Raw genomic sequence first — 17884 nt, 5'->3', positions numbered from 1 at the left:
AACCAATAAGTTCGGGTACCCGGATTTTTGGATCAGTTATCGGGTATCCAATAAGGTATCCAATAATGATAATTAAACTTAATAATTTAGTTATTATGATATCTTTTAACATTAATTAACAAAAATACCACATGATCTTGACCAAATTATTAATAATATTACTAATCATCGACATTATAAAGTGATTATGAATTTAAGTAAGAGTTTAGATTTGGAAAAATAGATTTTAGTGGGAAGAAAAGGACAAAAAAATGCTTATCGGATCAGATCGGGTAACCGTTAATTTTAAAAGGATACACAATAACCATACCCGATAATAAACTATCGGAATGGGTACTCGAACCGTTATGGTTATCGGATCAGGTACTCTAATTTTCGGAACAGTTACGGAACGGGGCTTCGAGTTTTCGGGTAGTTTTGCTCAGCCCATTACACATGGCAACTAAGCCTGTGTTAACCCATATGGTGAAACTAGATGAAGCCCGTGCGATTCACGGTTTGTTTAAATTTTTTAAAATAATTTATATATATATATATTTATGTGCTAAAATTTGTTATATATTTAGATAAATTTCCTAATATCAAAAGATAATATTTTATATTTAATTAATTTAAACTGGAAAATCTCATTCGCCAATTTTGCTTACGTGTCATTTAAATTATTTAATTCTAAAAGATATTAATAATCTCATATTTAATTGGCTACCACTAAAATTTATTATCCTAGATGGCGCGCTGAAAAAATTAAATCCTGCGTGGCTCTCTAATTACTCGGGAAAAAACTTCCCTATATACATATATATATATATATACATATACATATGTATATGTATATATATATATGTGTATATATATATATATATATATATATATATATATATATATATATATATATATATATATATATATATATATATATATATATATATATATATATATATTGCATTTTTTTAGTTGAATGTGCATATATTTTTTGACTTAAATTCGATGTGCATAAATCTTAAACAAATTGTGCATTATTTGACTTCTAAATATGCAAATTGTTTATCCTCGTATTCATTTACCTGAGGAAAGAGATTTGGCAAAGCGACACTACCAATTCCAGTAGACATGCCAAGTTATTCTATAAATTTAATTTATTTGTTGCTTAGTTTTTCATTCATTCACGCACCTAATAAATACACCCCGCTTCTCTTTCTCCCTCATCCTCTATTTCCATTAAAGAGTTCTAACTAACATTCGTTGGCGTTGCCGAGAGCTTCCAAATGAATATCTATGATCTAAAATGGTGAAGATGATCAGATTGGTTCTATTGGAGGGAAGAATTGAAGGCAAGGAGATAAATAATCATGAAACTTGAGGGAGGAAGAGAGAGAAAATATGAATAGAAAAATTTTTGAGGACGGTAGTCGGTCTTGATCAGATGGAAGAGTAGAGTGAATTAGTGGGAACTGGGAACTAAGCTCTATAATCTTGTGAATTTGTCAGTACAGTGATAGTGAGAGATGAAATGGGTTTTTACTGTTTCCAATATCTGACGTTAGATTGCTCATATGAATGGTTGAGATTCCTTCTCTTCCTTCTCATTTTAAGATCCTTCTCATTGGATCACAACCCTACATATATTAATAGTAGATGGTTAACCGACGTTAACAGTTTATAGTTTGATACTCCAATTGGACGAGTGAAAGGTAGTTCCTTGATCTATGAACTCTGACCTCCGACCAACAAATTTGTAAGTCATTTGTGTAATTGAATGCTTTCCAAGTTTTGTTTTTGTTTTTGTTTTGGCAATTTTGGCAAACTGCATTAAAAGATAGCCACCAACCAAAATAACCTATTACCAAATTCAAAAGCATAAATCAAACAAAATTACTTAACTATTTACCAACAATGTTGAACTATCTAATTATGCAAAAAAAAAAAAAAAATATAATCAATTTAATTGATCTCGGCTTCAATGGAGAAGAAGGGAATGCTCAAATTTAATGGATAAATCAATAGAAAAGGAAAGCTCAATTACCCTCTAGGATTAAACCCGGCCCTTTATCTCTATGTGTTATTAGAATTTTCGTTTAATTCCGGTAGCTCAGCGGCAGAGCAGCCAAAATCAGTGGTGTTGGTAATGTCGAAGCAGCTTGAAGATGGGTTGGAGAAGAGAGATGCTACACATAAACCAGGTTTATATGGGGTAGGCATAAACTCCCAATTAAAAAAAAAAAAAAAAAAAAAAAAAAAAAAAAAAAAAACGCCATGTCACTACTAGCCAAAATAAAGAGGGGGGAAATTGGGGGGAAAAACATTTGGCTTTAGGCGCCTAAAGTCATTGTTGGGCGGGAGAAAATGCTAAGCGCCAAACCCCCTTTAATTTAATGCTCACAGTCCCACCAACTTTTATATATAATTCATTTGCAGTAGATTTTACAATTCTTTTTTTTTTTCCCCTAAATACAATATATGTTATAAAAGCATATATCCCCAATATCAATTTATATGTTATTGTTACTAGAAAATGTTTTTATCTAATATCATATGTAAAGGCATTACCAAGAGGTACAAATTTACTAGCTTGTACATAACAACCAACATGGGAATAACAACAACCGATATTTACAAACTATAATTTAGGTTTTGAATACTATTTAAATATAAGTTGTTAGCAAAGTAAATTCAAACCTAAAGTTGTTTTAACTATTTTTACAAAAATATATATATTTACTAAGTAAGAATAACTCTTCAAATACTAAATGTTTGCTTCAAACATCCAATATTAATGACAAGTCTTGAGTTGAAATATTAAACGAGTAAAGTAGTGAATGGTTAGAATCAAATAGTGGAGAGGTTAAAAAAAAAAATTCATTTGCAATACAACAAGAAGTTATATATGAAAAGTAAATAAATATTTTGAAATATATTAATAATAAAACTTAAACTTTTGGAATCTTTGTTTATATATTGTAATTAGCTAGATTTCTAACTACTCATCGTTTTATTAATTTTATTTTTTTTTACATGTTCATTAGCATTACTAGTATTGTCGCATTCTTTAATACTACCTCCGTTTCATTTTTTGCGACAATTTGACATAAAGTAGAGAGGAAAAACATCTTACCGTTGCAAATAATATAAAACGGAGGTAGTATTAATTTACCATAAGATTTCACGTGAGAAATTTATTTTTAAACGGAGGATATACAAATTGATTATATGAAACGGGGGTAGTATTAATTTAACAAAAAATGAAGTTACACTACTTCATATAAATATTAGATAATAATTGATTATTAATATGAATTACAATTATTAATATTGTAATATACAAATTCTATCACTCAATAAATTATTTTAGCAAAAATTAAGATTATGCAAAAAGGATCTGTAATACCCCGTATTTTTAAAACGTATTTCTAATTAATTAATTAATTAATTAGTATTCTCTTTAAAAGGGTATTTTAGTAATTTATTTTACTATTTGAAATTTGGAACCAAAATGATATTTTAATTTTGGTGTCAAAAGTATTTTAAAAACTCAATTATTATTTTTGGATTTTGGATAAGATTTATAATCCATTTATTTTATTTTTAAAAACCGGATTATTTATATATATTTCGGATGTTTTAATTAAACAAAATTATATTTTCTTATTTAATTTAAAAGGGCCTAATTTCCCTAATTAATTAGCTAAGATATTGGGATTTTCTAAGTAAAAAATCTGATTTTTCTTAGTAAATTAATTAGTGAATAATTGGTATTTTCCTATTTAATTATTTTATACAATATACTACCTCTGGTTCAATTTACTTGCAACAAAGGGGTATTATTTGTGAGACATAAAATATTCCTTTGTTGCGAGTAAATTGAACAAAAGGTAGTATATTATTTACACAATTATTTTTAAGCCTAAAATCTAGCAAAATAATTTCCTAAACACTACTAATATGGTCCGAAAATTTGGAGCTATGGACGGAAGCTTAAAATTTTTGGCCACTTTGGTTGGATTTTGGGTGATTTATTTTTGGTAAATTGTATTTTAATTATCTCCTTAAAATCTCTTATTTTCCATCTCACAAAGATTTGATCATCTTATACCCCTACCTTATTTAATCCTTGATTATTCCCCAAGTAATCTCTTTTGCCATATTATTTTCATGACAAACACACTTTCCTAAATGCTATTATTCTTAATCACCTTAATATCAAAAGTAATTTCCTTAATTCTTTTTACCATAATTCTTCCTACATTCTCCTACCATAATTCTTTCATTCATGAGCCTATAAATACCCCCTCATACCTCTCATATTCTTCACACCAAAAATCAATTCTCTTCTTCTCTCTTCTTCTTCTTCTTTTCCCTAAACTTTTTCATACTTTTCTTACAAATCAGCCTGTAACCATTTCTGGTACTTTTTGGGCACTTCTGGTCAGTTTTTGGGGTATTGAAGTCACTTTTCGGGCACTTCTGGTCAGTTTTTGGGGTATTGATGTTTCAAAGAAAATTGTTCCTCTCGAAAAATTATTGAGTTTGGGCTCAAGAATCACCCAATTAGAAGTTATATTGAAGGAGTTATGGCCTCTGCAAATTCTTCCTATTCTTTCCAACGAAAATTCAATTCTCTTTAAACCTATTCCTTTATCTTCTTCAAGGTTAGTTTTCTAAAATACAAATACCTATTTCAAAGTTATAATTTTATATTAAAGTATTATTTTAAAAGAGTTTTATAGTCCATGCACATTAGATTTGAGTTTATGTTGTGATAACCTTATGGTTATATATGTTATTTGCAAGGTGTATTCGTGATTGAACTTTGAAAGTGCGAAGTGTTGATTGATATTCAGAATCAAGGTTCTTGAGGTTCTTTTTGTGTGATTTTTCTAGCAAGGATCAAGGTACGTTTAGGTGGCTAGATACCTTTGAAAGTGATTGGTTTAAATAACATGTTTTACATGATTTGATTGGTGATTGAATTAAATTGATTTGAATTATGATTTTGAAATAAATAATATTTGAAGGTATTTATTTAATAAAAGTATTTTGAATGACTGATTTTTAAATCATGTTTTGAATGGTTTGGATTACTTATCGAATTTAAATAAAGGAATTGATTTTAAAAGGTTTGTTGAATTAAATAAAGATTTTTCAAGAAAGAGTTGTTGAATTTGAAAAGTTATTAATATGAGATTTTATTCGCAAGTATTTATTTACAAGGTTTGATTTTGAAAGCATGTGGAATTAATTAAAAAGAATTTTTAATTATATTGGAACTATTGGATATTAAAAGGATTTATTGAACCATTGAATTGTTATTATTAATGCTTTATAAGCATGTTAGTAATCCCACTATGCGGATTTGGTTTATTGATAAGGCCTTGGATTTTGTGTGACCGGGTCTTTCCTCAAGAATAGCCTTGTAATATAAGGAGACTAGCTTGGAGGGTGTGCACACTTGGGTGAGGAATTGGTTCTTGATAAAGGAATTGGTTTTATTAACTATTATTTTGAATATGAATCATTGGAATCGGTTTTGGAATAATGAGTTTTGAATTTATTGGATTAATTATTGGAATTGGTTTTAAAAGAATGTTTGCAAATAAATTGAGTTTACACTATCTTGCACTTATCATACTTAGCATAGTTTGCTAATCCGTATTTCTTATTTGTTTTGGTTCGCCCTGTTTACCGTAATGGTAAGCAGTGTTGACTATTTTCATGTGGAGTCATGAAAGAGCATATGGGAGTCCCGGGATTTGCTTCACCTAGTTTAAGAATGTTGGTCTTGTCCATATTTTTGAGCACTCATAACAATGTTATTATTTTTATAAGTATTAATAAAAGAAAGTTGAGTTTTCGCTGCAAGTTTTGTTATTGGGTTAAGTATTTTTGAGTAGCCTTGTGTAATCACGTGCACTAGTGGAAAAAATCTCATTCGTAACAGGCTACAATTAAGATATTCGTAACAGGAAAAATAGTGTCCGTTACGAATACTTATTTATTTGTAACGGGCAAAAAATGAAATCACGCTACTTCATATAAATATTAGATCATAATTGATTATTAATATGAATTACAATTATTAATAATGTAATATACAAGTTTTATCACTCGATAAATTGTTTTAGCAAAAAGTAAGATTATGCAATAATTATCATTTCCAAAATACAATGGTGAAGGGTTAAAATATATTAAATTTGGATTAAACATAATAGCTATCGGTTACTAATAAATATTCCATTTTTTTAAAAACGATTGAAAATGCTTACCAATCGAGAATTTTAATACATATTAATAGTACTAAAAGTTTTGGAAACTTTGTTTACATCTAGTAAGGAAATTAATAACTAGTATTACTAGTTATGTTTTAGTTGGTTAATATTAATATTAGATTAATCATTATTGTTATAAGCCACACATATATACTTAATAGAAACTCTCCATAACTCGGTCTTGATCAATTGTGTTTTTTTAAAAAGGTGAAATTATAATTGTTAATACGGAGATATTTGACAACTAAATATCAATAACATGTTATAAATTAGAATAAATGGTGTTACCAAATAAATTAGAATTTTACACCAAATATCAATATATAACATGGATTTTTTATTTTTTTTTGAAATAATATCAATAGCATGTTATAAATTAGAATAAGTTAAGTAAAAATGGAAATACTATTTAAATAAATCTTGTTACTGTAATTTTGTTAATGAATACTATTAAAATAAATGGTGCTACTAAATAAATTAGAAATTTACAATCGTTACCAACCTTTCAATTTTTTTTTAAAAAAAGATACATAATTTTATTTCCTGTTTTATAATTACAATTTTTTCCTTTGTTTACTTTAATTTGTTTTCAAGAGTTTTGTGCTATAAAACTGGATAATAATTTCTTATAAATATGTCCTCGGTCATTGTGATAATTTTAAGGATTTTAATGACTTATCCTTGTGATAAATCTAATATCCAACATTTGTTACCGGCCAATAATGTAACTTGCAGAAATTTTAAAGTTTGATGTTTAAATTCTGGGAAAATTGTTCGTCAAACAAATCTGGGTAAATGGAATAACATTGGAAATAATGATGTTTACACTCAGATGATATAGCACGATATTTCAATCTTGGTGAATTTTTGTATAACATAATTTGTCTACAAACAAAACAAAAAAAAAATGAAACAATGAATCTTCTCTACCAAAAAAAAAAAGAGTAAAAAAACCAATTCTTTCCAGGTCATAATATTAATATTAACCATTTAGAAGTCCCAAAAGAAGGTAATGTAGAGTAAGTGACCCAGTAATGGTGGTTGAGCACAAGGATCAAAGTTTCTTACATAAGAAGCCAGATAAAAAAAAAAGGTGAAAAAAAATCAATTTTTTCCAGATCTGTAACAACTTACATTCATACAAATCAAACAATGAATTACTAGATCTGTAAAATGAAAATAAATAACAAATAATTAATAATTTAATGTATAACAAAACATTGTATATTAAATGAGTTTCTGAAAAAAAAAAAAAAAAAAAAAAAAACAAACAAACAAATATTTTCAAGCCAAGATGAATTTTTTTCAAAATATCATCAAGAACATGAACATAACAAGAGAGAGAAGAGAGACAAAATTGAAATTCGGAATGCAAAATCTTTAAGCATAAGATAAATATTCAATGAATTAGTCATGAAATATATAATATACATTGTATTAAAAAAAATAATTACACAAAAAATCCAGACCAAAAAAAAATTAAATTTGAAGGTATGAACATGGAGAACAAGAAGAAAAAGAAGAGAGAAAAACAAAACCAAAAAACAATCAGCCAAAAAAAAATGAGAGGAGAGAGAAATGGGTGGTTGAGAATGTGGGGGTCATTCAATTTGCATTGAAAAACACAATCTAATTTGAAATAATTTGAATTTTTTGGTTTGAAATTTGAATGAAATATTAAAATAGATTATTTTAGGAGCCCAAACCTTTTACCAATCAAAATTTGCCACATCATCAGTTTATATATGACTCACATATACTCAGTTTATGTGTAGCCTTTACCATTGGAGAAAGAGGATGAAGGTGGGTTGGAGGAAGGAGGAAGACATGAAGCAACTTCTGTTTAGTTGTTGAGTTAACGTCATGTGACTAGAGTTGAACATAGTTAACTCAAGCATCCCACAAATTTCATATGTACCCTTCAGTTCCAGCTGTAGTTACATATTTAACACTTGATAAACATCTTATGTTTCTCAATATGAAAAATCGAGTACCGCTCCTTAATTATGTACTCCGTAAATAACTTGTGTTGGGTATAGTAATGTGTCAAATATTAAACTATTGATACATATCAATCAACCTAGAAATAAACCTTAGCTTGGGTGAAAGGTTAATAATCAAGGTATTGGTGAGGAGTTGACTGACGTTACGTCTTTATGTCAAAGTTTTAATTTGGTCACCCTAAAATAGTGAAGGGATAAAAACTGAGCCAAAGATATATGAATTCCAACGTTCAACCACCAAATTTGCAAGTCGTTTGTGCATAATTGAACGGTTTTCCAAGTTTTGCTAGTGTTGTTGGCATTTTTTTTAATGAAGATCTAGTGTAGCTTAGGTTTTTGTTCTGGCAGTGTTGGCCAATTGCTTAGCCCAATTCCACATCAACAAAACCACAGCCTCTCATAGCTAACAACAAACATTGTGGCCATGTTTGGTAATTGGCTTTTTAATGGTTTTTTGGTTAGCTTTTGGCTTTTGGCTTTTTTAGGTGGTCAAACAGCAAAAAAATGTGTTTGATAATTGGCTTTTTAGTTAACGAAAAAGCTGGCTTTTAAGCCAAAATGAAAAAGCTGATTTGAGTAGCTTTTTTGTTGGCTTTTAGCTTGTTGGACCACAAATTATCTAATAAACAGCCAACAACCAACAATTAATTTACCAAACACTTTTATAAACAGCCAACTTAAACAGCCAATTTCAAAAGCCATTATAATCAGCCAAACATTCCAGCTGGTCAAACAAGCCAAGTGAACCAGCCAACCGCCAACAGCCATTTGCCAAACAAGACCTGTATAAATGTATCATCACTAATCCTAACATACTTGTTGAAGTAAACAATTATGAATAATTTAGAATTGAAAAACACTAACCAAAATAACCATTTACTAAATTCAAAAACCCTAACTTCAAAGCATAAATTAAACAAAATAAGTTAACTATATTCACCAACAATGTCGAACTATATAATTAATAGGAAAAAAAAGGTTTAACCATTTTATATCCACTGCAACCAACAAAAAATTGACTCACTTAGGGCATGTTCACATTTACTAAACTGAGCTTAAGTGAACTGAATTGAACAGAACTGATTGGAGCTGAATTGAACAGAACTAAAGTGAAATGAATATTTTATGAGAGAAGAAAATTGGGAACTGGAATGAAATGAACTGAACTAATTGGAATTGGACTGAACTGAACTAAAATTAAAATGAAGTGAACAGGCCCTTATTAGTAAAGTTTTTACCTCAAATCTTAGAGGTTTGGGATTCGAATTCTACTAAGTGAGGGTATGTGGGGGTAGCCGCTATGGATTCCTTACCATCTATCTAATGCTAAGTGTCTAGCCCAAGTCTAGCTAGGATCCTCCTTGCCATTAAAAAAATAAAATAAAAGTACATCCACTACAATACTAAAACACATGAAAAATCATTTACTTTAAAGAAAACCCCTAAATAACACATCTAATATATAATTGTAGAGTAAGGGTCTGTTCTAATAGACTGAAATCAGATGAACTGAACTGAATTGAAATGAATATTTTATAAGAGAAGGAAATTAGGAGTTGAGTTGAATTGAACTGAACTGAACTGAGCTGAGCTGAGCTGAACTGAACTGAACTGATTTGAACTGAAAATAAACGTATGAGAACAGACCCTAAGTGAATGAGGAGCCTCCAAAACCCCAACCAAGCCTCCTCATTCACTCTCACCTAAAAAATTACTCCCTTCTTTTCCTTTAATTCAAATTCAAAAAAAATAAAATAAAAAAGAAATAATAATAATAATAATAATAATAATAATAATAATAATAAAAAAAAAAAAAAAAAGGAATATACATAAAACACTCAACTACTCATCTACTGACTACTCTCCAATCAAATTAATCTTATCTAAAACGAACTAATTATAATTTCAACTTCAAAAAAAAAAAAAAAAAAAAAAAGAGAGAGACTAGATGCAGTTATCTCAACAAGTCATCATCATTCAACTCCACTTTCATTTACACTACCCACACATACACTATTCCTTAACTACAGATAAATTATGAAAGCTTAGATTATTACTATAGTATTCAATATCCGTAAAAAAAAAAAAGAAAAAAAAAAAAAAAAAAAAAAAAAAAAATTGGGATAGAATACATTATTGTATTTGGTTTTATGTAGTCCGATTGGGTAAGCAATCATTTTTGCTTTAAGGGTCTGTTCTCTTCAGATTATTTTCAGTTCTTAATTTCCTTCTCTTATAAAATATTCAGTTCAGTTCAGCTTATTTCAGTCAATCAGAACGGGCCCTAAATCTTTGTTTAATTATGATTATCGAAAATTTCAATTTTATTTAAGTATTTTTTAATTCCACCATAAGTTCCACTACTTTTTTCTAGTTTTAATTTCATACATTCCTATCAATAATTTAAAATGTGACATTTTATTACCTCAAAAAAAAAAAAAATGTACGTCATATTTTTATTTTATTTTCTTTTTAGTTAGTTTTTTTATTTTTATTTTTTTATGTTATATTTTTGTTTTTATTTATTAAATCCCATTAATAGTTATAACCTATGCATTAGCACGGGCGCATACTAGTAATTACCTAAATTTCCAGCTTCTAATACCACCAAGTCAGTCAAAACTAACCGGACAAATGGCTGCAGGTGTTAAGTACTAAAGTAACGGAGTTGAAATTTCTGTTTACTTGTTGAGCTAACGCCAAATCTATAATACTTCCTCCGTTAATGGTTAATTGCAACAAAGGGTATTATTTGTGAGATATAAAATATTCCTTTGTTGCAATTAACCATTAACGGAGGAAGTATGTGAGTTTTTTAGGGTGAGGAATAGCTCAAGTGGTTAGAGCTTCCCTCTCGGTTCCAAGAGATCATGGGATCGATTCTCACCCCCCGTCCTTGTGGCTCTCTAAGCACCAAAAAAAAATTAATGTGTGAGTTTTTTTTTTAATTTTTATTATTTATTTATTTATTTATTTACAAACCAATAACTACCCAAGTACCCATCCCACATTCCCACTATTATTGATTTATTTTTTTTTAATTTATTTTTTAAAAAATCAATAAGTACAATAACTACCTATCCTATCCTTTTTTTTTTTTTTTATTTTTTTTTATTTGTATTTTCAAGGGACTGCAATAATTAATACTTCGTAAAAATTAACTTTTTTTAAAAACACTACTAACATTTCACTTTGTGCTATTTTCTTTAGCGTATAATGTATGTTGTGCATTAGCATGGATATACAGTTCCTTTATCAACAATTCACCATAGCACTCTAAATCCCCAACCCTTCACTTATATGCATATTTTTTTGGGGACTATCCTACAAACAATTTCCACTTCTCTAAAAAAATGTACAACACGCTATTTGGCTATTTGCGCGACTGGCCTCACCAGATAGCTACTTGCAAAAGATCAAAAATAAACCTATGACACTAACTTAATAACTCCTATAACACAGAACGAATAACCTCTATAGATTTAATAAAAAAGCCTCCATAATAGCTGGTCACATAAGAGTCGACCCTTTATTTTTTGAGTTTCTGAGATAAGCAGTGAAGATCTGATTTCAGCAGAGCAGAATAGGTGTCGACAGATTACTAAAATACTCAATAGAGTAGATTTGAACAGAGCATTGTAAAGCAAATCAGACCACAACAGCTCTAAAAAAGACATGGCCTAAGTTACTACATCAAATCAACTTCCCTATTTGAAATATATATTTTTTTTTCTTATATTACATATTTAATTAATTTATTTTAATATAAAATATATTCCGCGTATTTTGCACGGGTACACTCTCTACTAACCAGAGTTGAATAGAGTTAACTCAAGCATCCCATAATTTACATAAGTATCCTTCAAAAAACAGTCGAAGTTACGTATTTGCCCTTTGATAAACAAGTTGAAAGAGAATACATCTGGTCATGATCTGCCATGGCAGCGCAGAAAACATTTATACAAACCCATCATCACCGTCGTGAGTCGTGAGCCATGGCTTCCATGCTAAACTGTTCATCTGCAATACACATTCAATTTCCTCGATCTTTTCTTGTCGCTTTGATTCTCTTTTCGTTGCTTCTGCAGCTCTCACTCTCCCACCAACTGTAAGTTCCGATCATCAACCACCATCTTCACTCTCTCTTTCTTTCTCTATCTGTAGATTAATGGGTTGTTACCAATTTTGATTTTTGAAGCAGAACAAACGAAGAAGAAGAAGGATTTGGGCGTCGGAAACTTTTAGGGTTTAAAGAGAATCCAGATGGTTCGAATACTACTTTTGAATGCTCCCCTTCTGGTCCTTGCGTTTCCTGTCAGTATTCTGAGAAGGTTCTTTCTCTGAATTATTTCATCAATTTCATGTTGGTTTTTCAAAATTTGTTTGTATTTTTTATTAAGTTTGTGTAATTTGCTTGAATTTGGTTGAATTGAATTGAACTGCCTTTTGATTTGGATCAGTTTTTATGGGAAATGGGATATTGAATTAATTCAGAATTTGGGTATGTGATTTGGCTTCTGTGTTTGAAATTACAGTTAATGCTATATTGTTGAAAACTTTGAATGTTGTTTGGAATTAAAAAGTTATGAGATTGCTTCCTTAAATTATTGAAATGCTTGAATCTATCTTCCTGTGTCGCCAGATTAGTAAGGGCGCATTGGTTGAAAACCCGAAATTCTTAAACTTGTGATTAAAGAGGTAAATTTGATCAATGTACTCTGCTAGAGTTGTTCTTGGCTCCTTCAGTAGTTCAGTGCTACGAAGTACTTAATTGGGAAGCTTGAGCTCTGAACATTTCGGGAATTAAAATGATATGGCATTGTTTCCTTTCATGGTACAAATACCAGTTCTATATTTCTGCGTAGTAAGAAGTCATGAATGATGTTTGAAATGCTTATACATGTACCCGAGTCTAGGAGGTTAATTTTATCACTATGCATTAAGCGCGGAGATGATTGATTTTTTGAAGAGTTCTTTGTGGCTCCTTGTGTATTACTTTTCCGTAGTATATTAAAGATATTGGATCGTGGTTATCTATTGAATTGTAGTAGCATATAGTATGATGAACTGCTTTTGAACTAGACCGAGGCAAATACTTTCGCATTTGAATATCGTGGATGCTGGTATAACCGTATAAGCATCATACATTCATACTGTATGATTCTACTATTGTTGATGATTTGTGATTAGAGACTAGTAGGTGAAATAAAATACAATAATCTTAGTTACTTTGCTAGACTTTGCTCTTCTGGTGTCAACATGCTTGCTGTCAGGCTAGCAGCTAATCAATTAATATCTGTTATTTATCACAGAAAGATGACAAATATCGCTGTAGTGAAACTGGATATCGTATTCCTTTTAAGTGTATCAAAGTTGGAGATGTGAAAAAGGAAACGATTGGTAATGTCCCTCAAAATGGCCAATCTACTCAAGAAGTATCTGTTAATGCAGACAATGTTGCAACTAAGCACAGGACATTAGCAACAGACAAATCTTCTAATCAGAAGGGTGAACCCCTTGAGTATGTGACCTACAGAAGTTGTATACAGGGTGTAAATGAAGAGAAGCTCTCTGTTCTTGGTTTTGAGGTGCGTAATTCTGCTTTTCAATTTTTTTTTTTTTTTTAAAGAAATCCAAATATGAAGATAAGCTCTCAGTTCTTGTCTTCCAAAACGTTGTTTTTTTTTTTCTTATACTAGTGTTTTTGCTTTTCACATATTTATGTTGCTTGGATGACAGTGTGTTCTTTAGCTCTATAATTTGTTGGTTGTATGACTGATACTGTTTTATTAGCCATTATCCATGAGCATGTTTTTCCATCCCATCAACTTTTACAAGATTGGTACTTTTATTTTGTCGCTGAGTTAGGTAAATTACCTTTGTCAACTAGTAGCTCTAGTAATGATCTCATGCAACTAGGTGTGCTCAATTATTGCAGAAAGATGTTAAAAATTTGCAATCTATGTGTCCTTTATGAGAGAATTATGCTTAGTTGTGTTGCAAAGACAAAATGCTGGCTCTAAATTGTGCAATTAAGAATTGTGTCCCCTCTGAATTCAAGAGGAAGATACAAAATGCTGGCTGTTGCAGTTGCAGATCATTTATGTCCATAGTATTGGATCCTCTAAATGATCTTCCAGAAATATGAAGTGATTTGGGGCTTGAGAGAGGAATCAGTGCCCTCTGTTTGGGAGACCTCTTAGTGCACAAGTGAGAAGATGTGAAACAATATTTTTCACTTGTACTTGATAAAATAACAGAAGGGATGCCATTTGATTCATGCAGCATGCCACAGATTTTTTGTTCTGATTTATTGAAGGTCTTGGCTTTGATAAAGCTATATAGTAACAGCATACATGAACCAAGTCCACCTGATGAGATCAGACTTAGTTCAGGTTTATTTAGTCTGTTTTAAGAACTAGCACTAAACTTCTTTCCCTTTTTCTACTTTTCTTCTCTCCTATTTGTTTTTGCTTTTACAGCCCTGGTTGGGGTCAGCATAGAATGAAGGGGACAGCCCTAATGTTGTGTTGGATTTGCCAACTTGTTGGGTTGTGGGCATTACCTTTCTTCACTCACGCAATATTGCCGGATTGGGCTTTCGCCCATTGTCCAAGAACAGTTGCCAGAGATGAACTTGAAACATCAAACCCTTGGTCAATCCGGAATGGATTGGTTAAACATTCTATATATCAGTTACACTAGCCCGGGCATGCCTTAGGCTTCCTTTGCCACCCCCCTTGAGTCGAGTCTTAAATCACTATGTGCTCGCATTTGTGCTTTGTATCCACAGAAATAAAACCAGCACCTACATCTTGTGGCTTTCTCCTAGATCCCTGGCACCTTTGTTATGCAAGAAGGACCCCTTAGTATATTTCAAGCTATTTCTCTTAGATTTTACTTGCATAAGCAATAGGAGTCATGCATGATATTTGTGATGGTGGTTTGTCCAAGCAAGACAATTGGAGAATATTTTGAAGGTTGAATAAATATAAGGAAAATTTTTAAATTACCACCAAAAAATGTAACCATTTCGAACTAACCACCCGTTAATTTTTTTATTTTATATTACCACCCTTGAATTAAATAAATGCTCAGATTACCACTCATTTCAAAAATCCGGTGGATTTTCTGTCTGTGGCCCCACCTAATGGTTATTTTGACCCTTTTGACTGATTTTTTTCCCCCGATTTTTCTCTTTATAAACGCTCTCCTAACTTCAATTCACATTTTTCTCTTTGAAATATGATAGAATTTGGTGAAGGAAATGTGAATTAAAGTATAGAGAGTGTTTTTAAAAAGAAAAATCGGGGAAAAAAATCAGTCAAAAGGGTACAGACGGAAAATCCACCGGATTTTTTAAATGGGTGGTAATTTGAGCATTTATTTAATTTAAGGAGTGGTAATTTAAAATATAAAAATTAAACGGGTGGTTATTTCGAAAATGGTTACATTTTTGGGTGGTAATTGATGTTTGTATAATTATTCTCCTTGCATTTATTATCCTTTATGGAACAAATCTGGTTTTGTGTTTGAAATGCTTTCTGATTTGCTTTAATGATGAGCCTGCTTGAGTTTCTAAACCATTTGTCTCCCTCAATCTTGTGTAGATTTTGCTGGCATCCTAAATTTGGAAGTAACTGTGCATATGAAATTCTTTTTTCTCTATTGTTGTAGCTGTGCATATGGTTCTGCAGGGTTTTTGTGCAGGTTTTGTTCTGTTTCTGTATACTTTGAATCATTGATGTCCTAATATTTTTTGTTAAATTATAGGTTCTTATATTGGGTCTCTTGCTCGTCAGTGGATCATTTGTATTCATCAGGCGGAAAAAAACTGTAGCAATGGCTGGTGTTGGAAATGCAAGGGTTCAGAGTAACTCAAGGTTTTAACGAATTCTTTTGGCGTGGTCTATGGCTGTGTTAGTGAAATGAAGGCTTTTTTTACTTTTACCTTTTCTTGTAAATGTTGTAATAGGCTGTCATGAAAGGTCTTGACCCACAAATCTACAAAATCTCAAATCCTCACCTTAATCAATTCATTATAAGGCTCCTTGTAAGTTTTAAGTAGTAATATTTTCTTGGCTGATTTTGTTATTCTCTTTGTTGCTGTGGCATGTGTAATTAGCTTGACTCTAGTCTGACTTTGTGTAAGTATCATATGGGATTGCTAGCCAAGTTGAAGTCAATGATTAAGCAGGACACGATGAGGGTGTATTTCCCAGCAATATGTTTTATTGAAGGGAGGTTGAGATGCAAAAGCAGTCGATTACATCTTTGCTCAAGATATATTGTGCTAAATAGTGCTATGAGCCTATGAATTGGTCTGCTGTAGTCAATCACTCGACATCTCGACCTTGATGGTGTGCGTGAGTCTAACAAATTAGCTAAGATGCTTGCAGAGGCTTTAGAATCGCTGTGAAACTTTATGCCCTATGCCACAATCTATATAAATAGTGTGCTAAGATGTACCTTTATATTATGGACATTGTTGAAACTTAAGTAGGCTTGACCTTGCTTTGCAGTCCGGGTTTTTTAAGCTAGCCATTACCAAATTGTGTTGCGAATTATGCGAACTGTATGGCTAAGATGATTCATTAATCCACTTCATTTTTATTGTACAACTCTGTAACTTTTAGTTGTAATTTTGGGCTGTTAAATATTTTAAAGTTGCAATTAAAAATTAACTGAGGTAGTATTTATTTATTGTCTTGGTGTACTTTTCCGTACTAAAAAAATACTTACCTCTAATTTTATTTATTTATTTTTTTTTTTTTAAGTTGACACGTATAGTTTTTAGAAATTTTTTTTAGTTGATCCGTTTTCTTTTTAGGTAAGTTTTATGCCTTGTATTTAATAGCTATCCCACTTGCTTTATCATTCTCTCTCCTCTCTTTAATATGTGTCTCTAAATTGAATGTCAATTAAATAAAATGGAGGAATCCATTTCATATTTGTCGCACATCCATGTGACAACATAGTAGAATGAACGAATAAACCTATTCATTTTGCATGTAGAAAGCCACAGAATTATAACGTAGTTATGATTTGTTTCAAGTGTAGACATGATATGTTTAAAGTATTAAGAATAAGTTATTTAGAGCTTGATCCTGTGTTCAGATTTTGATTTCTTGATCTAAGGTCAAGGAGGACCAGTGAGATACTTTTAGGGGGCGCTTGGTATAAATTCCGTAAACGTAATGGAAATGATTTATATAAGTAAGGGAAAGGATAATGATACACGTTACCTTTGATATATTGTTTGGTATCTTTATAAAATGGAAACAAATTGAGGAGTTTATGATTGAGGAGGGAAACACATTTTGTTTCCACTAGTTGGATAAGGGTAACAATTTGGGGGATTTTGTTACCCTTTGGAAACGGTATTTGTTACTTATAGCTCACATCAAACTAATAGAAACGGAAACACTTATTTGTTTACGTTTCCTATGTTAAAAATTTTCATACCAAACACCCCCTTAGAGGGGAAAGCAAGCGCATGACAAAAACTACAATATAAATGACAAATTAATTAAAATAAATAAAAGTATTTCTCTTATTCATAAGTCATAACCAATCCATTCAAGATAATCTATCTTAAAAATTTATTGATGTACATAT

General features: G+C 30.7%; 1 protein-coding gene across 2 annotated transcripts; it reads left to right on the top strand.

Annotated features, from left to right (window-relative positions):
• The first annotated feature begins 12203 nt into the window (after nt 1-12203).
• LOC145562740 (uncharacterized) lies at nt 12204-16465 on the top strand. Of its 2 annotated transcripts, none has more exons than XM_081623226.1 (4): nt 12204-12374; nt 12468-12597; nt 13579-13854; nt 16040-16465. In XM_081623226.1, the coding sequence occupies exons 1-4, from the start codon at nt 12262-12264 to the stop codon at nt 16154-16156; spliced, it is 636 nt and encodes a 211-aa protein (XP_081479352.1). In that variant the 5' UTR covers nt 12204-12261; the 3' UTR covers nt 16157-16465. The 2 variants fall into 2 exon arrangements, with proteins under 2 accessions (XP_081479352.1, XP_081479270.1); XM_081623144.1 differs by having other exon boundaries at nt 12205-12374; nt 12465-12597.
• Nucleotides 16466-17884: the final 1419 nt, after the last annotated feature.

The sequence above is a fragment of the Chenopodium album genome, chromosome 1, assembly GCF_948465745.1.
Source record: "Chenopodium album chromosome 1, dcCheAlbu1.1, whole genome shotgun sequence".
In the NCBI taxonomy this organism is placed as follows: Eukaryota; Viridiplantae; Streptophyta; class Magnoliopsida; order Caryophyllales; family Amaranthaceae; genus Chenopodium; species Chenopodium album.
Note: the sequence above shows the minus strand (reverse complement) of the source record. Positions and strands in the feature narration are given on the sequence as shown.